Below are 24,102 nucleotides of genomic sequence, written 5' to 3' on the forward strand. Positions count from 1 at the left end.
AAAGCAGTAGCTTTTGTGGGTACTGCTAGATAGGAAATATAATAAAAGGGCCCATTTACAATAGCAACAACACAAACATAAAGTACCCAGGAGTAAACTTAAATATGTGTTTATGTGAGGAAGAGTTTAAAATATTCTGAGGGATGCAAACAAAAAGATGGGAAAGCATACAGTGTCCTTAGGTAGAAATACTCAACATCATAAATACTTCAGCTCTCCCCAGCATCAGCTATAAATGTCATTGACCCAATAAAAATATCAGGAGCATTATGTTGGAGCATGGGTGGGAGGGGTTACAGGGAGGGTGACCAACCCAAGTCTAAACTTCAGGTAGAAAGTAAATAACCAAGAACAACCAGTAAAATTCAGAAAATAAAGTGTAATGAGGAGTAATGAGCCCTGCTGTGTATGAAAACATGTCATTAGAGGACCATTGGTATAAGCAGATGACTAGAAAGACACATCAGAGGAAAAGAATGGAAATTCAAGAAATATACCCAAGTACATATTTAAAGATAGTTATATAATAAATGTGGCACCTCACCTTTCTTGTATAAGGGGAAAAAAAGACTATCCTTTATAACAAAAGGCTAATATGCAAATTGCCCCCTCGACTGGAAGTTTGACCAGGGGGTGGGGCCAGCTGGCCAACCTCCTGAGTCCCCTCCCCCCGGCTGGCCCAGCCCAATCAGTCCCAATCCAGGGCGGACCAGCCAGACCCCACCTGTGCATGAATTCATGCACCGGACCTCTAGTTTAATATACGGTATTAGAATAACCAGGTTGTCATCTAAAAAAGAAGAATATTACATCATCTCTTTATCCCAGAATGGTTTCAAATGGATCAAAGATTTAAATGTCAAACAAAACAAAAACACAAAAGGACTTGAAGAAGCCAAGGAAGAAATATGTCATAACCTCATGGTGAGAAAGACCTTTCTACTGCTGTTGAACAATCCCAGGGTCATAGAAGAAAAAATGATAAATTCAACTACACACAAAAAATAGTTTTAACCTGCTTGGCAGAACCAACCCCAAGTCAAGTCAAATGGCAGAGGACTCACTAGGAGGATTATTTGTAATAAGTATCATAGAGAGAGATGATTTTTCTAATATATAAAGAACTCCCATGGCTCTATAAGAACATCAATAACCCAACATAAAAAACAGCCAAGAGATATGAACAGACAGTTCTCAGAACAGAAAACCTAAATGGATTTGAAACATAATAAAAGGTGTTCAGCTTATGAAAAGATAATCACCCTCACACATATAAGAGAAATGCAAATTAAAGCTACACTGCAGACAAAATTGATCAATTGAACCTCATCAAAATTCAAAACTTTTGCATTTCAAAAGACATTAAGAAAATGCAAAGACAAGAGCAGACTGGGAGAAGATATTTGAAAACATACACCTGATAAAGGACTTGTATCCAGAATATACAAAGAACCCTTACACATGTCAATGATGAGAAGATAAATAAGGCAATGGAAAACTTGGCAAAAGACTTGAATAAACAGTTCACAGCTAATAAACACATGAAAAGATGCTCAACATCACTAGTCACTAGGAAAACAAAATTCAAACCACAAAGAGATACCATTTTCTACCCACCAGGATGGCCATTATCAAAAAGATTCTTGCCTCCTGGAATAATTGCCACTGTCAGCAAATGTTGAGGATGTGGAGAAAAGGAAGCCCTCATACAGTGCTGGTGGGGATGTAAAATGTGGCAGCCACTTTGGAAAACCAGTTTGTCACTTTCTTAATAGTTAAGCATAAATTTACAAATGACCCAGAAGTTCCATACTTAGGACTCTATCCAAAAGAAATGAAAGTATATGTCTACACACATAAAAAATTATACATGAACTAGAGGCCTGGTGCACGAATTCGTGCATGGGTGGGGTTCCTTGGCCTGGCTGGCGATCGAGGCCTATTGGGGGGCCAGCCGGCCGGGGGGAGGGGCCGCAGAAGATTGGCCAGCTGCTCCCCTCCCCCGATCGGAGCCGATGGGGGGGCTGGCCAGCCAGGGGGAGAGGTCACAGGAGGTTGGCCAGCCTTGGAAGGTTGGCTGTGGGAGCTCACTGACCATGAGGAGGCAGCTCTTGCATTGAGCATCTGCCCCCTGTGGTCAGTGCACGTCATAGGACTGGTCGACCTGACGTTCGGTCGTAATGGTCGCTTAGGCTTTTATATACTAGTATATAAATATGCATAGCAGCATTACTCACAAAAGCCAAAAATTGAAACAACTTAACTGTCCATCACCTGGTGAATGGAGAGGTGAAATGTGGTCAATCCATGCAATAGAGTGTTAGCCATAAATAAAGGAACAAACATCTGGTACACACTGCAACATGGGTGACCTCAAAGACATGCTAAGTGAAGGAAGCCAGACCCTAAAGACTACATGTTCTATGATTTCGTTTATATGATATGTCCAGAAACATTAAATATGTAGAGGCAGAAAGTAGACTAGTGCTGGCCCGGATGGAGGAGAGGGGAGAGAAAAGGGATTAACAATGAATAGACACCAGGGAATCTTATTGGGATCTTGGAAATGTTCTAAAATTGATTTATGGAGATGGTTGCACAGCAAATATATGCTTATAGTACATGTATGTGTGTGTACATATGTGTGCACTTTGGAGGATTTTGCTATAGTTGAAGAGCATGAGCAAAATAAATTCAGTGTTGGTTTAAAAGATGGACCACCACAATCACATACCATTTTTCATGGACATGATTGGCAGACGATGTTAGTGTGCTTTCTGTACATGGGTGTGTGCACACACACACATTTTCATGTATCTATCTACCATGGCTCCGGAAGCATATCTAAGGTATGAGTTGGCTTTCTAAAGTGGATCTTGTTGGCTGGCTCACAGCATGGGAGGAAATGTTTCACTACATGCTCTTTTGTTATTTTTGAATTCTGAGCCATGTAAATGTATTACCTATTCAAAAACTAAATGAACAAACAACACAATTGATAAGGCTATAAAAGATATGCTGAATTGTATGCTCCACAAATAACGATTTCATCCTTTTTGCAACTGCTCACATTTTTATGTATTTTTAAAAGTCTTTGCATTTCTGAAAGTTTTTAAACTTCCAAGAACCAAAAACTGTCCATGCCCCACAGTGCTTCAGAATACAACACTCATGGGCAGCCATGATTTGGTTCTACGAGTTGAGGTGAACTCGATCCCCAAGGAAAACATTGCTATTTTGACAAGAGACTTTTAATCCTGTCCAAAGACACCCTTTTTATTACCAAAAAATACACACAACACATACGTCACCTCTCACCTCCCCAATGCCCTTCTCAGGGCCTCACCCCACCGCAGTCTCCTAGAATGCAAGCTCACATGACTAGTTTTGTTTAGGGTTTTTTTAGTCCAGATGGTGCCAGAATGGCTGCTCTGTTCATGATAAAGCTGCTTTTCATACTTTAAAAGGTGTGAATTAAGCTCGCAAGAGCAACATAGGTAATAAACATCAAAAATATAATACTAGAGTGGCAGTGTAGCTCAGTGGTTGAGTGTCCACCTATGAACGAGGAGATCAGGGTTCAATTCCCGGTCAGGGCACATGCCTGGGTTGTGGGCTCGATCCCCAGAGGGGGCGAGGAGGAGGCAGCGATCAGTGATTCTCTCTCATCATTTATGTTTCTATCTCTCTCCCCCACTCCCATCTTTTCTGAAATCAATATAAATACATTACAAAAAAAAATTGTATCGACTTCTTTTCTTTTACCTGACAGATATAGGTTTTATGGGGCCAGAAGGTTATCTGATTTGAGGACCCTCTTTAAGGAGAAGAATGTAAATTACAAACACAAATGAGATACATGCCTAAGAAGGGACTTGGCAGGTGAGGGTTTCTGAAGCCCAAGCTCTTTTGCTTCCAGGTAAACCCACCCCCAGCCCAGCATTATGTATATTTTAAATATGTATATATTACTAGAGAATAAACTGAGCATTTTGGGTAAATACTAATAAGACATAATCAGGTGGCCTTGCTCCCAGGAGGATGGGTTAGAGGGGAGCATAGCACGTTAGAGGGGAGTGTCAGCCTTCGAAACCTGCCCACCGTGCTCTGCACAAGGGGCTGTTTGTCATTCCTTTCCGTTTCTTTACGCTTAGACTACACATGCATATATCCTGAAGCTGCGGAGCGTTATTCTTTACTTAACTATACGCATGTCATACTATAGGATGAGTTTGCACATATCCTTTCTGGTCTCACCTCCTCTCTCCTACATGACGAAATGCATCCTGGTGAGCACCGGTTTAATCCCAGCTCAGCCACTCACTAGCTGTGTCCTTGACCAGGTTACTGAACTCTGTGCCTTAGTTCCTTCATCAGTAAAATGGGTGATAACAGCGCCACCCAGGGCTGAGTCTAGGAGTAGAGGAATTAGTCGGTGGAGCTCGCAGAACCGGGCCTTGCATATCGCCAGTGCTGTGGACGGACGTGTTAACTTCGTTTTAGAGCTGAGAAAACTGAGTCTCAGATCAGGTATGTTGCTCATCTCAGTCCCATGGCCAGTGATGAGCAGAGCCTGAGGGTCAAACAGGATGTGTGTCCTACGTATCATCCTCACCCTCCATAGCTCTCCGTCCCAGCGAGTGAGAGCTCCTGAGGCATCCGTTGCATTGAACTGAATTGTATGGCATGTTAGAAGCCTTTACTGACTCTTCGATGACGCTGGTCCTGTGTGAACCAGGTACTACTTAACAAATATTTTAATTGTAGAGTAGTAAACGGGTTTGGTCACTGTAGGAAATACAAAGTAAACCACAGCTGGAAGAAACCAACTCTGAGAAGAGACACGTGATCGTTTATGGGAACGTGATGCTGTTGCAAGAGCAGCTGTCACCATCAGAGCCACCGCAGGAAACAAGGTGTCCCCAACTGGGATTGGGGGAAGAGGTGTGGCCAGGCCTGGCACTGAGGCCGTGGCTCGTGGCTCGGGTGTGGAGGAAGCCTCGATCCCCTCGTGTCGTGGAGCTGCTGGGAGTTGAGCAGCTCTGCCTTGGGGAGGAGCTGGGTTCAGGACGCCCGACCTCTCTCTCCATCTGCCCTCAGAGGCCCGACTGCTGCCTCCCACTGACGAACCCGCCCAGAGGCAGGCGAGAGCCCTGTGATGTCCCAGGAGGAGCCAGCCTCTGGGCCCAGAGCAGGCAGAGACCCGAGACTGACCAGCAAACACTTCCATCCAGACAAGAAAAACAGTCCTCCTCGTGATAGGTCCATTAAAATGCTACCATTGTTTCGTGTTTCACCAGGTTATTCAAGATATTATTGCAGCCCAAGAAGAGGAGGAAAAAAGAAGGAAGGAGAAGAAAAAGGAAAAAAAGCCAGTCAAAAAAGTTAAGGAAAAGAAAGTACCAAAAGAAAAAAGTAAGGTAAGGAATTTGGAATTTTAGAAAGTTGAGTTTTTTGCTCTTATGCTTTGACTCAATGGGATCATCTCAGATCTGCTGAGATGGCAGTCAGTCCTTTCCAAGGAAATCACGCTGTCAACCAGCAGTTTTCTCCTTTTGTTTATGCTGATCGACAGTAGGTTGCCATCCTTTCGATGCTGAGGTGGGCCCCCTGGGCGTCCCCTTCCGGACCCAGGCACTCCGTCCCCAACTGCCCAGAATGTTCTGACCTCCGGGTCTAAGGCAGCTGATCCACCTGAGGTTACCATCCCCCACCCCCAGGGCAGCTGCATCCAAGGACAGTCACGTTAGAGTACCAAGGCCCAGCCCCTCACCTCACTGGGGCCACTCCGAAGGGCTCTCCCAGCTCCTGGCTCTCTGTGGGATCAGCGAGAGCTCCTTGTAATTGTGTAACCATCAGCTTCTCCCTGGGCCCCGAGCCGCTGCTCCCTCCCCGCCTCTCCTGTGGGTGCTGCTCCCAGTAAACCCTCTGAGTATCTCCACGGAACCCAACTCGTGAGACCACCTATTGCCCTGCTAATCTGCCTGCACCCCAAAAGTTATAAACTGTTCCCTCATCTCCCCCCAAAAAAGACAACTCACACAAGAATGCTGATTTAATAATCCTCCTCTCGCTTGGTAAGAGAGGTTTAAGCAGCCCCCAAGAGTAAGAACAATTGGAAGAGTTTCAGTGTTATTCTGAGCATCTCTTCTCTCGGGATGCTTGAGGGCGCCTGCCATTTACAGATTGAAAATTCACTGTGAGTGAAGCTCGCTTCATAAAAATCTGAAAGTACTACCAGCTACGCAATCTGGTCTGTGTTGAGTGATGGTATTTTATTAACTAGCTATTTGAGAGTCACCTAAGGCCTGGCCAGTGTGGCTCAGTGATTGAGTATCGACCCATGCACCAAGAGGTTGCCGGCACGATTCCCGGCCGGGTACATGCCTGGGTTGCGGGCTCAATCCCAAGAATGGGGCTTGCATGAGGCAGCCGTTTGATGATGTTCCTCTCTCATCGATGTTTCCATCTCTTTCTCCCTCTCCCTTCCTCTCTCTCTCAAATCAATAAAAACTTTTTTTAAAGAGCCACTTAACGATGAACAGTTTGGAACAAAAAACAAAGTTTGAGTACATCAGTATTTATGATGTAGTTGCAAATGAGAGACGACACCCTGCAGAATCATTTAGAAATGAATTTAGTCCTGAAAAGTACAGGTCTCCAAAGTGACAGTGTGATTATTAAAAGAATAAATGGTCATCACTAATAAAAATTGATATATTTAAATTATGCAGGTATGCTTCTTAGAGATAAGACTATCTTTCCAATCAACTTTTTTTTAAAATATATATTTCATTGATTTTGTACATAGAGGAAGGGAGGATAGAGAGTTAGAAATATCGATCAGTTGCCTCCTGCACACTCCCTACTGGGTATGTGCCTGCAATCAAGGTACATGCCCTTGACCAGAATCGAACCTGAGACCCTTGAGTCCAAAGGCCAATGCTCTATCCACTGAGCCAAACCAGTTAAGGCCCCATTGGCTTTTAAAAGTATTCTAGAATCAACCCTCAAGTGTCTGGAAGCATTCCTGAGACCAGCAAAACCCATGTGTGAGTTGGTATTTTGACCTGTAGAAAATGACATCTGTTACTCATTCTGGTGGGAGGGTAAGGCCTGGAGAGAGGAACTAGTTCCTTTGAACGTGCACAGACACTGACTCACGCGGCCTGTGTCGAGGGGCAGAGCTGTGACTATGCTCTGGTATCTCATAACTTAGTGGCTTGTCAGTCACCAGCCACATGTGTATAATCAGAAAACTAGGAAAGACCTCATAGTTTTAAAAAGCTGATAGGATTATCTGAATATTTCCACTAACCTCTAGAAACAGAAAATACTCTTCAAAATGTCACACAGGGAGAAGATTGAAAGCTTTGTAGGTTCCTGAGATGTTACAAATGAGCAAAGGTAGCGGGGGGGCTATTGAGAGGGACCTGGAGAACAAGTATTGGAGGCAGGATGAGGGGTTCCAGGCGGGGTTCCAGGCAGTCTCTGAGTCAAAGAACCAGAGGACAGCTTCAGAGAGGGATGTGCAGCGGGTGGGGCCGCCAAGGTGCAGCGGGTGATGGGCTGGGGGGGCTGGCGGAGCCTTGTGCCTCCAGAGAGGAGTCAGCTCCGGGCAGTGACTTGAGCAGCTCGGAGTTCAGTGAGTTATAGTCTAAGATCTGTGCTGCACGGCCATGTTGTGGGATGGACTGCGGGGGAGGAAGTGACCAAGGCAGGGAGGCCAGTCAGGTACAGGACGGAGAGGCGGGGAGACCGGAGACGGTGTCAGGGCAAGGCATGGCCACCCAAGAACAAGTGTGGCCTGGGTTCTGAGCCATTCAGGAGTTTGCTCTTGGGGGAATGCCAAGTGTTTCTCAGTGGCTAGAACATTGGCCCACACATTTAAGGGCAGTGAGTTCCATTCCTGGTCAAGGGTACATATCTGGGTTGTAAGTTACATCCCCTTCCCAGGTCGGGGTTATAACTTACAAATGTCAAAATGAGCAAAATACTGAATGTTTAAAACAGCAACCAGAGAAAGGGATAGGCCCAATAAACTTCAAGGGCTGTCGACCATAGGAAGAATGTCGTCCAGAGGAAAGCAAGCACTTTCATCATGCTTTCTCCTGCAGTGAAAAGGTGTCTCCGAGACCGCCTGGTATGTGGGCACCATGTGGAGCGCTGTGCCCCGACGTCTGGGAGTATCTGCACTCCCATCATTCTCTGCGGCCAGGATCAGAGTCCCCAATTGGCCTCCATGTTGCGTTCCCCTCAAGAACTTAATATTTATTATAGAAACAAAGTAATACAAATAGACCTATCCATCTCACTTTTACCTACGTGCCTTAAACACCTATTCTGGGACCAGACACAGTGCGGGGTTGAGGCAGGATACAGAACATCAGCAAGATGGAACCCTGCTCCAAGCAAGCACTCAGGACATGTGAATAGCCAGTAATCCGTACAGAGAAACAGACGCCAGGATGCCAGAGCGTCCTGCTGAGCAAGGGGAAAGTCACTTCTGCTGGGGGAATCCAGGACGGCTTCACAGAGGAGGGGACATTTGCCTCAGATCTAACAGGAATTTTCCACTCCTGCTTTCCCTCCTCTTCCTACCCCTCCTCTCCTTCCTCCTCTCCTCCTCCTCCTCATAAAGGCAATATTCTCACCTATAGGGGCTCCCAGAGGCTAACTAGGACATCTGAGTATCCAAAACAAAAATGGCAATAATAGCAATACATTGACTAAAAAATATCAAAGACCCATGAGTCCTCAGTGACACCGGAAGAGAGAGATATGAATTAATTGCAGTTATTTCAAATTTCCCGGGTGGCCATACATTAGCTCTTTCCTCTAAGGACATGCATTACCCAACACTGGTCTTCTTGCTGACCTCGCAGGCTTTTCTCAAATGACTGGATGTGGGGTAGCCAGGAGCGGCGGTGGCCAGCCCTGGGCACTGAGGGGATGGGGGTGGAGGTACCTTCCCAGTGAGCTCTGGTCTCCTGTGGGTCCTGGAAGGTGGCGCAGCTGCTCCCTGGGCTCTGAACCCCTGGTGTTTCTGGGCTCAAGTTCTCCCCCAGGTTCTGCAAGGCAGGTGGTCTCCCTCCTGGGCTGCAGCAGCCCCGCATGATTTGTGAGCTGTGACTCCAGGCAGGCCCTCCATGAATGACCCCCAGCACCCCGACCCCCTCCTCCTCGGAGCCCCTCACTCTGTGAGCTCCGTTCACCGGTCTCCCCTCCGGCCCTGGGTGCATGGCCTCCGGAAAGGAGGGACACGCCCACGCCCTCCGGGAGCCACGCTGGGAAAGTGCTCATCGTCTGGTGGCCGCGCTGCCTCTCAGCTGTGGAGGGAGTACCCGGGGGCCCAGGAAACCTCCTCATGGACATCACGTCCACCACAGTATTCCCCTCCCTCTGTGGGGTGACAACAGCCAGGAGAGTAGTCTGCAGGCACCTGGCACTCAAACGGTATAAACAAACATTATTGCTCAGAAACCTCAGATGAGGGTTTGCAAGCCGGGCTGTCACAGGGGGAGCCGCGGGGCAGAGGGGACTTCTCCAGGGGGTGAGGGCTCAGCCTCACCTGCAGGCGGTGCAGGGACCCAGGATGGCGTGGTCAGCAGGTGCTCGGGCAGGTGGTTGGCTCTGCCCTGGAGCCCAGGTGGGGCTTGGATGGCATCTTGGCGGAGGAAGGGGATAGGACCAAACGCAGGGCGTGGGGACCACAGGGGAGGCGACCGGTGTGGGCAGCGGTATCAGGGCGCCTCATGAGCCAGCAGCGGAGCTACACCTCCCGAACCATCCACGCCCTGAGTCCGGCGGCCCGCAGGGGTGCTGCCCAGGGAGGAGTCTGTGTGGGGACCATGGGGGCAGGAGTCACGACAGATGCACCCCTTCTGTCCGGTCTCGGCAGATGCACTGTGCCTGCGAGTCACAGAAATATCATTCTGCTTAACAGGAGGAAGATGAGCTGTGGAAAATGTCACCCAGTGCTTTCCTTCAAACAATGGAGGAAGGAAATAACATATACAAAGGTCAGTTTTGGAGAATGAGAGCAACAACTGAGGTGTCACTCTGTCTGCCTGCAGGCCCCTGACCCCAGCACCCAGCACCCCATCAGGAGAGGCTGCGAGCATGCAGCTCAGAGCCAAGACCTGCCCACCTCTATTTTCAGATTCTTTTGAGTGCCTTCCAGGCATATAGTGGGTAAGGAAGAAGGCATATAGTGGGTAAGGAAGAAGGCATATAGTGGGTAAGGAAGAAGGCAGGTAGTGGGTAAGGAAGAAGGCATATAATGGGTGAGAAAATAGGATGAGAACATAATCCAAACCTCCATTCTGTGTTTGGACCCCTAACACTTCACATTCTCTGGCTGTAATGAAAGGGAAGGAAGCTATGTCCTGGATGGTTTGGCAAACCGATACTATCTATACAGCAAAAGGTTTTAGCCCTGTTAGACCTGTGCCCGAATACGACACCGTTCTTTGTCCCTGTTCTCATAATTAGCACAGCCACATCCAGCCGGAGCTGCAAGCGTGCGGATCGGCCTTTCAGATGTTTCCACAAAGATTTACAAGAACAATTGTCCAATTCCTTTGGGTCCACTCCACCCTCAGGATAAACCCCAGCACAGAATGACTGGCCACGGGGACTGTTGTCGTTGGTGCTGGTTGGTGGTAGTTGGGAATTTCTCAGAAATGCAACAAGGGCGTGAAGTGGTGTTTCCCCAGCGTCAGGCACATGTGCGCCTCCTCCTGACTCTGGTCCTGTCTGGACAGCACCCATGCTGGTGATTACATAACATATTATTAAATTGACTCATGGTTTTACCCCAATAAATGGAACCTCATCCTCAGCCACAATCGCAGTGTCCTTACAGGTTTGATATACCAGTTATCCAAAGTAAGAGTGTCGTGTACCCCTAAAATTTTCTCACCAAGCACTAGAGTGAGGGTCTTGCTCTACGTGAAAGGCTGACCTGCGGGAGAAGCCCAGAGGAGAGGACAATGTTGGCAGGACTGGGTGCTGCTCTAACTGGGGAGGAAGGCGGGGGGGTGGGGGGGAGTTTAAACTTATTAGGGGCCCCAGACATGCAAAGCTTAGTGTTTCCCATGCTGACTTCAGTTCTTCACAACAACCAGGACAGGTGAGCATCACTGCCCCCTGTCGGCAGGTGCTGATAGACCTGCCGTCACTGAGGTTTGAGAGTTCATCCACTCTTTAACTAACAACAGAGCGGAGCAGTCACTATCAAAAACATCCATTCAACATCATTGGCTGTCTCCCGTGTGCCTGGCACTGTGCCAACCTGGAGATACAGAGTGGTACATGCCAGCAACACGCCTACTGGATGGTGGCGGTGGATGGGGTGGGGACAGTGCCATATGCTGGGTAGCTTGTGTAAGTTAAACCCTCACTTGTTTCATATTCTCTTGGACCTTCAAGCTCATTTTCCCTGCCTTCCAACAGATTAGGTAACTGACCAGAAGCCCTAGCTCCCAGGGCTCGGGCACCTCATCCTCGGGCCTCCTTTGCTTCTCCTGACTGCCACCCCCTCATCCTCTCATTACCCCCTCGTTGAGGTGGAGCCCGTCCTCCAGGACATCCTGAGAAGGGGACTTCAGTGCCCTGTAATCTAGGTATTGTCCTGCACGCACACGGGCAACAGTTCCCCAGCATTTGGAAGGCCTGGCTCTCTTCTCTGAAAACAAGGGACAAAGAGAAAAAGTGGGAGAGAGCAAAATCTTCATCGACCATCATAAGAAGTCAGGAGCTCATGGCTAACATTGGTAAATCAACAGGTAGCGCTATAAGCATGTTATTTAGACACTGGGAGAAGACCCGAGAAACAGCCAAAGCTCATGTGAAAATACATCACTTCACACCCTGCTCCCCTAGGCTGCTCTGCTCCTCCACCTGCAAGGCAATCACACTTCCACCTCAGGGCCCTCGTACCTTCTGTTCCCCTTGCCTGAAATGCTTGTCCCTGCAGGCCTTCCCCGCCTGACGCTGTGCCCACCCTGACCCAGCTTGACTTCCCCCCATCTGACTTGGATGTGTGTGTTCACTGTCTTCCTGCAGCGGGAAGCCGGGTCCTTGGAAGCAGGGCCTGCTGCTCTGGGCCACTCCGAGGACAGTGCCTGGCTGGTAATGAGGTTCCATAAAGTCTGAATTTAACAATTTGTGGAGAAAGTACTTATAAATTACATAGCATGTGAATAAGTCAGATTTATGAAAACATCTGAATTTTTTCAGTGCATTTTCTAATGAATGAATGAACGTGGGAATGAATGTCATCAGGCAATGTCCTGGAGGCGGACAGACAATTTTTCATTATAATCTTTTAATACTCTCGAACTTTGTTGAAGACAATGTGCATGCGTTGTTTTGATAAAAGGAAAAATTAATTTGGGGAAAATCTTACGTTTCCTGGAGAAGCCAAGTCTTTTAACCGAGGAAACGCTCCAGGAAAGCTCTTGAGACTATCCATGCCTTTTGTGTAATATCTGTTTCCATTACGGCAAAATAAAACACACACACACACACAAAAAAAAACGACAACTAAAACCAAAGCAGGCCCAGTGGCCCTTCCGGAGCAGGACACGGTGTCACTCCCCTGGGCGGGTGGTGTGGCATTTTGTGTGTTATGTGCCAGGTCTTCGGTGACTTAAAGAAATGAAATGTCCTGTCTTAGATCTCTTTTCTTAAAAATCAAAGGTTTTCCTTTTCAGAGCAAACATTAGCATTTTAATCGCTGAGATGAAGCCCCCTCCCTCTTCACCCCCTAACGTGTGAAAGGGCCTGGCCTGCTTTTCAGTCTCAGATAAAGGCTCATTCTCTGCTGGAGGGGGGAGCAGGGCAGGGGTTGCCCTTGGAGGGCAGTGAATGGCTGCCTGCATTTACAAATGTCCGTGACATTCTTGAAGGGATTGAGAAGTGCCCTGTGCAGAAGTGTCATGAGAAAGGCAAAGTCTCGGTGGAAACGAGGCCTGGCCCGTGAATGGAGTGGAGGTGCGGTCGGCGGGCTGCATCGCTGTGTTACAGTTACAGCGCCGGGAACTGGCCCCGAGGGGCGACTGCTGTTACATCAGTAACCGCGTCATGCTTTCCTTTCTGTGGAAGTCTGTGTCCCTTTCTGCTTTTTAAAAAAATTTTTATGTGTTTTCCACCTGGCACCCTACACAGTTATTACAATATTATTGACTATATCCCCAATGTTGTACTTTACATCCCCATGACTTTTTTGTCACTACCAATTTGTGCTTCTTACTCCTTTCAGCCAGCCCCCACCCCCCAGGGGAGCAGGGTGTGAAGTGGTTCGGAGTAGCCAGTTGGACCCACAACCAACAGTCTGTTTTCTGTGTCTATGAGTCTGTTTCTATTTTGTTTGTTCATTTATTTTGTTCTTTAGATTCCACATATAAGTGAAATCCTATGGTATTTGTCTTTCTCTAATTGACTTATGTCACTTAGCATAATACCCTCTATGTCCATCCACGCTGTCTTGTCACAAATAGTAAGATTTCGTTCTTTTCTATGGCCAAGTAATATTCCATTGTGTATAGGTACCACCCCTTTTTTATCCACTTGTCTATTGATGGGCACTTGGGTTGCTTCCATAGCTTAGCTATTGTAAATAATGCTGCGATGAACACAGGGGTGCATATATTCTTTTGAATTAGTGTCTTGGATTTCTTTGGATATATACCCAGAAGTGTAGTCGCTGAGTCATAAGGCAGATGCATTTTTAACTTCTTTTTGAGGACCCTCTATACTGTTTTCCATAGCAACTGCGCCTGCCTGCATCCCACCAACAGTGCACAAGGCTCCCCTCCTCCCTGCATCCTCGCCAGCACGTGCTGTTTCTTGATGTGTTCTTCTCATTATTGAATGCATTGCTTCCCGATTTTGGTAAAACTAGTATCTAAGTGAAAAGCAAAGTTAATAAATAACAAAGCAGTTTTGCTTTATTGAAACGCTTATAAATCACTGTTGGAGAAGATTTAGTCATCATATAAGTTAGAAAAGAGTTGTCATAAGTAGATAGTACATTCTCATTAGTTATTGTTATTAGTTAATCGTATATTTACTGTTAACAAATAGGACACATTTAAACCTTTTATAGTATTTTTGAGGGGGGAAGCTTACAACTTTAAACACATAAGAAGAAGCGTGCTATTACTCCTCCATCTCCAATTCTCCTCATTTAAGCTTATGAACATTTCAGCAAACCAGCTGAGCTTTCGGTGCACACACCCAACACGCTAACCACAAACTCACCTTCCGGAGGGCTCGGGACAAGATGACGTTCATTTATTTGTGACTGAAGGCGTTTTTCACACCAATGGGATGATATAGACCTTTTACGCCATTGTTTTCCTCGTGCTCTGACTCTGGAAACGGGGGAGGCCTCTCTGACTCATGGGAATGGTTATTTCAAATAATAAAAACTCAGCCCCGGCTATCAGCCCCCTCCTGTATGCCCACTCCTGCCACATGGGCCCATGCCTCTCTCACTCGTGGGAGTGGTTATTTCAAATAATAAAAACTCAGCCCCGCTGTCATCCCCCTCCTGTATGCCCACTCCTGCCACATGGGCCCATTCCAGCCTCTGAGGTCTTCTGTCCTTGCCAGACCTGGATCCAGACTGACTGTGCCCGGCCAGCTTTCCTGCTGAGTCGCCGGTCCCCGCAGTGAGGTGGGCCCGCCGGACCTGCGTGTAGAAAGTAAACGTGTGTTTTCTGTTGCAGGAGCTGCTTGCCTGTCTTCATGTTGAAAGAAATATTCATTCTCCTTTTCTTTGTCCTTCTGGAGCATAGAAATATGGAAGAACAAAGACGAGTCATTGAATTTCCTCCAGGACTACGATCCGGAAATGATCAAAGAGGAGAAACGGAAGGAGCTGGAGTCGGAGATCCGGGTTCAGGTAGAGCTGTGGTTCTCAACCTTCCTAATGCTGCGACCCTTTAATATAGTTCCTCATGTTGTGGTGACTCCCAACCATAAAATTATTTTCGTTGCTACTTCATAACTGTAATGTTGCTACTGTTATGAATCGTAATGTAAATATCTGATATGCAGGATGGATTTTCATTGTTACAAATTGAACATAATTAAAGCATAGTGATTAATCACAAAAACAATATGTAATTATATGTGTGTTTTCCGATGGTCTTAGGCCACCCCTGTGAAAGGGTCGTTCGACCCCCAAAGGGGTCGCGACCCACAGGTTGAGAACCGCTGAGGTAGAGCCACACTGCTGGCGTGCTGACACCACGCCCTCATGGCAGCGCCGTCCTCCTCATGACCGACCCGGAACTGAGGGCACACAAGGCATGGAAGTCACCTAAAAGCCGTGTGTTTGTATTCACCTAGGTTGATGAGCTGATGAGACAGGAACTGAAAAACATCAAACTAGCCGTGAATAGAGAAAAGGAACTTCCGGTCAAAGCAGGAAAGAAAGGAGGTAAAAATGTGAGTAGTGAATGAGTGTGGGGAGGGATGAGGCCGAGGGAAGATTCCAACCCTGACAAGGAGCCCCTTTCCCAGGCTCCAACGGCGTGGCCAGGATGCTGCCCAGCCCACCTGGCTGTCCCTCTGCTTCCGGGGGAACATGCCTTCCCTCCCTGAATCTGCCTTGTTTTACCACTTAGCCCTCGGGTTGTGGGGATAAAGTCAACCCTCACCATTGTGGGTTCTGATCGTCCAGGCCCCAACGATTGGAGGGGAACTAGAGGAGCCAGGGCACGTGCCTCACATGCCCACCCATCTCTCCCTGTAGGTAGATCTGTGAGGGTGTGGGGTCGATGGCAATGAGCAGCTTCTTTGGGGCGGGGGCAGATCAGATGAACTGAATTTTAAATTGCCATGGATCCTTCTCACAGTGGTTCGGAGTAGCCAGTTGGACCCGAATAATTAAAGTTCCCTTCCTAGAGCCCTGTGAGGTCATAGAAAATATATATATTGGTCTCTGTCTACTTCTGTCAAAGAATTTCTGAAACCCTTGTAGATTTCTAAGTGATAGGAGCACTTGGAACATCTTGTTCTGATGGGGCAGCGCTGGGCAGGCTCCTGAATCGGTCAGGATGGGAGGTGGTCCCCAGGAAGAGCATCCATGACAAGGAGCCTGGAACTCTCAGCCCCACCTCCATTCTCTAGAGGAGGGAGGCTGGCCAGAAAGGGAGAGGGTCATTGACCGTGCTGACGTGAAGAGGCCTCCATAAAAACCCCAGGGCGGGGTTCGGAGAGTGTTCAGAATGGTGAACAAATCACATGCCAGGGGCATGACGCACCCCAACTTCACCGAGATTCTGCACTCAGGACTCTGCCAGACCTCGCCTCCTGTGTCTCTCCACCTGGCTATTGGTCTGTATTCTTTACAATATCCTTCAATAGACATGTTTCCCTGAATTTTGTGAGCCATTCCAACAAATGAATGGAACCCGGGGAGGGCATCGTGGGAAGCTCAGATTTACAGCCGGCTGGTCTGCAGCATTCTCGCCAAGCAGCCTCGTAAGCAGTTGTTATAGTTCCATGTTGATTTTCTGGCCAGGGGGACATCTACAGGGTCCATTTCCCTGGACAGTTCTATTTCTTATTGTAAATTAATCGATTCACATTCATCAGCTGGCAACTCCTTGATGACATTGCTGGCCCTGCCTCTCGGGGCCATCTCTCTCTTTCTTGAGTTCCTACCTTGTTGTAGCACAAAACCTTATAGGTCATCAGAGTTCTGGAGAAGCCATGGGTATACATTATTGTACAGAAATTATACTGCAATGAAAATAATGAATGAATGAATGAATGAGGAAATAGGGAGGAGAGAAAGAGCAGAGCGTTAAGAAAGGGCCCGCGGTCAGTCCCGTGTGGCGCGGATCACAGGTCGCCTGAAGAGGCCTAAGATAGAAGATGAAGCAGGAAAGGAGGAGAGAGGCCGGGCTGGAAGCACTGTGCCTGTGCTGAGGCACCTTAACCTTCTCCTGGGAGCGGGGTGTTCTCATCAGAATAGAGAGGCCACAGGCCCCGTTATAAAGATCATGTTCTCTGCGCCTCCCCTGCTGTCCCGAGTCTCTGAAGGCAGAGCCCTTTGGGAACCAGAGGTGGACAGTTGCCCGGCCCTGTGGGCTCCTGGTTTCAGACTGGGTGCTAACAGAGAGGTGACTGGGTACCAAAGACACGCGTGACTTGCTAGCCTGAGTGCACGGCCCTCTCACGCTTTGTTGTACCCTGTGTCAGAGCCCAGAGAAACAGAATCACAATGCCCAGGGCCTGATGGGAATGCGGCCCCATGCGGATTCACGGTGCTGCCCTCCCTTTCTGTCCACCCAGGGACGTGTCCACTGGGCAACATGGGGTCTTGGGGCCAGTTCCTACGTTCATGGAGCCAGCCTTCTATCTGCTCCGTGTTTCCCTACCACAGCCGCTTCTCCTCGGCCTCCCACCGCCGCCAGAAACCAGCTCCCTTAGCTGATTTCTAGAGTTAATCTGCTTCCTTGTTTTTCCTAACCTGTTGGATATTTCCATTGTCTTCCAGAAAAATAAGGGGAAGAAAGGGAGAAGGGGGAAGGATAAAGACCTGACGGCTGACAGGTAAGGAGAGCCCTGTTTTGTTGTAAAGCACGGGGAGGGGGCACGGGGGGGACACCCACAGGAGGATGGGGCACACCTGAGTCCTCAGCCTCCATCTGGCAAAGGGGCCCCTGCTGGCTCCCCACACTCCGTGGGTGTCACGGGCACAGTGAGGTCTCTGTGCGCCCTGTACAAGGAGCAGCACCTACTGGGAGATGCACCAGGAAGATGGGCCCGGAAGGCACATGTTGGGCCATTGCCTCTGAGCTCATGTGACCTTTTTTACGTTTTAAAATTCATGGGGGTCTTAGAAATTGTTTAAACGATAGCATCCTGATCCAACTTTTGAGGACATATGGAGACACTCTAAGAAATGTCTTTTTCATCAAATTAATAGAAACCTTAATCCAGTATTTTTATAATAGCTTAAGGTAGTTTTGAAGGTGAAAAGGTATTCTATAACAAAAGCCCATTTCACTGGCAATATTCAAATATAGGTTTGTGTTCTTAATATAGAGTTTCCATTCTTTAGAGAATCTTTCATTTCATGTTAATATTTTGTGCATGGTATATGCTTATATTAAATAAGGTATTCAAGCTAAACTGCTACAGTTGATATTTCCTTGACATAGGTCAGATCCTGTTATCCCAAATTCCATCACAATTAAAACCTCCTTCGTTCTCAGCTGAGGGCACCGTGTTTTAAATATACTTGGTGGAATAAAACTCCAGTCAATCAAAGGCTGGGGTCATTGAATTAACATTCATCCCACTGGTATTTGGCTTGAACCTGATATTCTGAAGTCTTTAACCTGGATCCACGCTAACCTGGGTCCTCGAGCAGCCACGGAGCTGTTTACATATCGTCACATTTACAGCTCCTCTATCTAAAGAAAGAGTAAGGCCCCTGGGAGAGAAAAGGGAAAAGACAAAACACCTCCAAGGACTCTGCCAAACAATATTTGAACTTGACCCATCTGAATTCCTGCAAGTCGGGCCCCAGTTAATTTCACTGGGGAGTCTCATTCATCAAGGGGCATAGTACCTCCATGTTTTCCCTCAATTAGTATAAATTACCCGTGTGCTGGCTGTGTGCCCAAGGACCTCTTAGGGAAGTGGTTTTGACGTCTGTAAACACTATGGAAAAGTATAATATCCTCCTGAAAGATCATCACGCTCAGAACTGTAGACTGGAATCATTTCCCCTGTAAGTCTTTTGTTCTTTATACATATTTCCTGTGAACGATTATGCTATTGGCTTAAAAGGACACATCAATTTTGAGGAGGATTAATGATCTACCACAGCTTGCCGATGCTAACTGAATATATGGTTATGGTCCATTGTGTTACTATTTTGGGGTAATTTCTAATTCACATTTGTGCTATCATGAAGACCAATGGAAGGACAGACAGCAGGCGTTATAGCTGGTCCTTAGATACCATTCGTGTTCCTGGGAAACATCTGCTATATACATGAATGTGTGAACGTATTGTTTTTTTTTAAAAGTCTAATTTATCCCAAAATTGTAGAAATGCCTCAAAAACCCATTTGTTTGCACATATACAAACGTACTTTGAAATCGATCTGGTTGAAGTTCTCTGCAGATGTGATGATTAGTGGAAATACTGCTGCCCCTGCGTATGTGCTCATGAAACCGACCGTCTGCTCCCTTCCCAGAACCATCGAGTCTCTGTACAAGGAACTGGTGGAGGAAGGGCTCCTGGTCCAGACTCTGAAAGTCAACCTCTCCGACTACATCGGTAAAGTGTGGTGAGGAATGCATGCGTGCGGCCGCTAGGCCACCCCGGGGTGTGGAGTTCCCGAGAGCTGAAAGTATGTTCCATTTGTGCTTTTGTCCAACCCCCGACCTGGCCCACGGTGGCTCACAGTGTTTGTTGGATTTGAATTGATTTGAATTCACTCCGCTGTGAACTAATGGGTCCAGCTCTCGCCCCTGACTCGGAAGAGGCAGGTTTTCAAACCTGGTGGCGAGGTTCCCCGGGGCATTCTTTCTGGTAGAAGCTGAATGGAGGATGTGAGGACACAGAGACGTGTTCATGCGTTCATGGCTAAAGGGGTGCTGAGGGGACAGCACTGGTGCTTCCACACTCAGTCCTTCCGGGAGGACCCCTTCCAGAGGGGCCACCACTGGCGGAGTCAGGAGGAAGGTGGGGGGACATTTGCCATCACCAATTCAACTAATGCTTTTTCCTTAATTTTTAAAAAATGTGATGACCTGAAAACAAAGTAAAAGCTTAAAGACTCCACGCAATCCCACCCCCTGACTCGGATGTCACTTTCAGTCAGGTGTCCACAGCAGACAAGGAAATTCTCCTACATAACCACAGACGAATGGCCACACTCAGAAAATTTAGCATTGCGCTGGCCGGAGAGGCTGGGTGGTTAGAGAATCGCCCGAGCACCGAAGGGTCTGGCTTTGATTCCGTTCAAGGTTCAGTCCCCAGCCCTGGTTGGGGGCGTGTGGGAGGCAACCAATCGATGTGTCTCTCTTCCATCGATGTTTCTCTCTCTGTCTCTCCCTTCCTGCCTTCCACTCTCTCTAAAATCAATGGAAAAAAATATCTTCAGGTGAGGATTAACAAAAAAAATTAACATGAATATAATGCTGTCAGTTAATATCTAGTTCCTAATCCATTTCACCAGCAGTCCCACAATGTCCTGTAGAATTGTCTGTCTTTTTCAGTCCAGACTCCAGTCCAGGATCAGAGACATGCTGGTCACCCCTTTTCAGTCTCCTTTCACTCCTTCAACCCAGGACAGTTTCCAGCATTTTCCAGTCTTTCACAGAATTACCTTTTTAAACAGTCGGAGCTGTTTCACAGACTGTCATTCGACTGAATTGGTTTGACGGTTTTCTTAGGACTTGATTCACGTGAGACACGTGTAACAGGAAAGCTGCTCCGGTGACGCTGTGACCTTCTCGGCAGTTCACATCGGGGACACACGGTGACCCTTGGTCCCTCACGGGTGATAAGTGTAATCACTGGCCAGTGAGCTGTTCCCCAGGTTCCCTGTAAAGCTTCACTTTCCACTTTTTCACTAACGGATAGTTGGGGGGCAGGTACGTTTTGAGGCCGTGGAGAGTCTGTTCCTCACCGGCTTCAAGGTGTCTGCATCTCCTGCAGAGTTTGGCTGCGTCGGCTGTTGCCATGGTGGCTGTCAGGTGGCGGCGTTCTGTGTCTAGCTCCCCTGTGTTTGTTAGGTATTGTTCTTCTAGGAAGAAACCTCCTTGTAAAGTTGTGGTATCAGTGTAGACACATGGATTCTCTCTTTTTTAAATACTGTTATAATTCAATTCCATCTTATTCATTCTTGCGTATCCAATGGCCCAATTGGGTCTGTGGGAGCAAGAAGGCTGATGTCGCCCTTTGATAAAAAAAAAAAAATGGTCACTTTAATCCCCTTGAAAGAAAGTCACATCTCCTTCCTGAGGCCGTGGAGGAGCCTCCATAGTTCCTAAGAGTGTAAGAATTTTACCAGGGTATATTGGAATATGTGTTGGGTTTCTGTTTATTTTATGTGTTTCTTATTCAAGGACTATAGGGTTTTTTGCCAGACTCCCTTGATTATGTTAATTCTGTGCCTATGAAAAAAAATGGCATTTTAAAAAATATATTTTAATTGATTTCAAAGAGGGAGGGAGAGAGAGATAGAAACATTAATGATGAGAGAATCATTGATCGGCTACCTCCTGCACGCCCCCTACTGGGGATCAAGCCCGCAACCTGGGCACGTGCCCTTGACTGGAATCGAACCTGGGACCCTTCAGTCCGCAGGCCGACACTCTATCCACTGAGCCAAACCAGCTAGGGCAAAAAAATGATATTTTTAACAGAACTCTGGACTTGAGATTGGGATCCCTGAGTCCTCTCCTCCTGGCCTTCTTCCTCCTTCACATCACGTCTGTTTTGTTCTCCACTGGATTCCTAGTGTTTGGTACAGTGCCTGGCACATGGTAAAGTCTCAAAGAAATAGTGGACCTGTTTCTCATCTTCTTATTAATTTCTTACCTGTTGGACTTTTTCCGTGATCTCTGTCCACTTCCAGGCAGCATCCTTCAGATGCCTAAGGTCAGAGTGGAGGGGATCAGCCACTGAGGAGTGGCCTCCAATGAAAATGACCCAGTCTGACAAAGTTCTTCGAATTGCCACCAGGGCTGTCTCCCTGTGGTCTTTTCCACATTTTCCTTACTTTTTTCCAGTGAAGACCCTTAGTTTGAAAGATGGCAGAGGATCTCCTCCAATCCCCTCATAAAAATAGACACGGAAACTGTCTATTTTCACAAAAATAAAAACCTGTGGGCAACATTTACACTAAAACTAAATGCCAAGGTTTCTCCTCAGATCTCAAAGTGCAAGCTATCGGGGACAGGGAACAGAGGTCTCCAAATTAACGGCAAGCACTCACTGGAATGCACAGCGCCAGTGGGGAGGGCTTTGCCCACCCCAGAAGCAGATGAGGGCAAAGGGGTAAAATAAGAGAGTACATAGCGGCTAGAGCAAGCATGTCAAACTCACGCCCCACAGGCTGCATGCCTCGTTTATTTAGCCCATGTTAGCCTTTGAGTTTGACATGCTTGGGCTAGAGCAATCCAACCTCTATTCACTCTTAAAAGTGACCTACCACAGCGCCCTTCCCAGATGGCCTTATACTGACAAGAAACTCTTGGGACTAGAATTACAATTGAGCAGGACAAGGCCAATAGAGATAAAAGAGAAGGTCCAGAAAAGTTGGGGGAGGGACACCATACAAGGACATCTGAAAAAGCAAGCCACCATACTTCTAACATAAATGAAAACAGCAGAAAGGGGGGCTCTGTGAAACATTAAAAGCTACCCTGAACTCTCTTTAATCATGTATTTAAGCAATGGAAAATGTTCACAGTAAAAGCTTATGCAACATTTCTATTAAAAAAAAAACAGGAACAAATTTATTTCACAAAAAGATCGATAAAGTAGACATATCTGGCACCTACTCTTTCAAACCAAGTGAATGTAGAAATTAAGAAAATTATAGACGATATGTAAGAATGTATAAATAGAAGTAGAAAAACTCAGAAATGAGTTGACAGAACTCAAGGAATACTAATGATAAAGGGAAACCAAATTATAATGGATAAAGTCAACAAATAATGCTTTAAGAGAAATAGAGTGTGAAAGACAAAATTTTTTTTAAAAAAAAATTGGAAATGAAGAGCAAGATTAAAAGGGTTCAAAAGAAAGTAACAAATACTAAAGATAGGCAAAGAAGATCCAACATACAGATAATGAAGTCCTGAAAAAGAAAGCCAGAAGGAAGGAACAGAACAAATACCAAGAGTTATTATTCATGAGAAGCTTCCTAAAACAGAAATGCAAACCACATACTGAAGTATCTCACTGTACCTGAGAATATCAACTCCCATTGACCAACACCAAGACGTTCTAACAAACATACCAGGCTCACAGTTCTGGAGACCAAGATCAAGGTTTTGGCAGGGTTGGTTCCTTCCGAAGACACTGAGGCAGAACCAGCTCCTGTGCTGCAGCCCCCTCCTCTCTCCTGCTGCCTGGCCCCATTGGTCCTCCAGTCTGGATGCTCCACTGCCCCCGGGCTCCGCAGCCTGAATGACCCCATCAGTTCATCCTCCTCTGGTCCCTGCTGGTGTGCTGGCAGCCCTTGGTGTTGCTTGGCTTCTGCTATATCACCTGATCTCTGTGTCCCTCCTCATGTAGCCTTCTCCTGTATGCTAAACCAGTCAGATTGGATTAGGACCCACCTTCCTGACCTCATTTAGCTAGTTACACCTGCAACAACCCTACTTCCAAATGAGGTGACCTTTGAGATGCTGGGGGTTAGGACTTCAACCTAGGAAGGTTAAGGGGACGCAATCCAATCCATCCTAGAGTCCCTGTTCCTCCTCCTTTCATGGTACTAGGTCTCCTTGCCCTTTACTTCAAGTACCTCTTCACCTCCATTTCCTTCTCCTCCCCATGGAGGAGCTAGCATCTGCGTCCTGGCTGGGCAGGTGACATAGGCATGTGGCTCCCATGCTGGGTGACTGCAAATATGGTCATATACTTTCAGAATGCATTTCATCACTTGGCAGACGGCCCCGACTCGTTGTGTCCTCCACTCTGTCAGAACCCACAGCCACTAATTGAGCCTAAATGAATTATCTAACTGGAGTAAATTTCTGCTAGAAAAAATGGTGCATTGGATATTAGTGTGGATTTACTTAAGCAGGGACATGGGGGTCACTTTCACGTCACTGCTCATGTCATGTTTACAGTAATAAGGACTGGATTTAATGCTGACTACAGGCTCTCTCCCAATCCCAGTGACGGTGAAATTAACCACTGTTCTGTTTATTACCTGTTCATTAAAAGGGACGGGGTCAGAAGCAGAAACTTTCGTTATCACTCATCTCCCCACCGGCACACCCGTCCTCGTGTCTTTACCAAGGACTTTATTTTTTCATGTGGAGGCTTTGCGAGGTTGCCCTCCACAACAAAATAGCAAGCGTCATCTGGTGTTTGACTCCA

General features: G+C 47.0%; 1 protein-coding gene across 1 annotated transcript in view; it reads left to right on the forward strand.

Annotated features, from left to right (window-relative positions):
• The window catches only part of IQCA1 (IQ motif containing with AAA domain 1), a 116,929-nt gene that overhangs the window by 57,503 nt on the left and 35,324 nt on the right, over positions 1-24,102 (forward strand). Inside the window, exons 8-13 of the mRNA XM_005871709.2 lie at positions 5,301-5,420; positions 9,947-10,022; positions 14,808-14,914; positions 15,364-15,462; positions 17,522-17,577; positions 19,235-19,317. Of these exons, the coding sequence (XP_005871771.1) occupies positions 5,301-5,420; positions 9,947-10,022; positions 14,808-14,914; positions 15,364-15,462; positions 17,522-17,577; positions 19,235-19,317 (541 nt within the window). The remainder of the gene's footprint in view (positions 1-5,300; positions 5,421-9,946; positions 10,023-14,807; positions 14,915-15,363; positions 15,463-17,521; positions 17,578-19,234; positions 19,318-24,102) is intronic.

This window comes from Myotis brandtii, unplaced genomic scaffold (assembly GCF_000412655.1).
Source record: "Myotis brandtii unplaced genomic scaffold, ASM41265v1 scaffold354, whole genome shotgun sequence".
Taxonomy (NCBI): domain Eukaryota; kingdom Metazoa; phylum Chordata; class Mammalia; order Chiroptera; family Vespertilionidae; genus Myotis; species Myotis brandtii.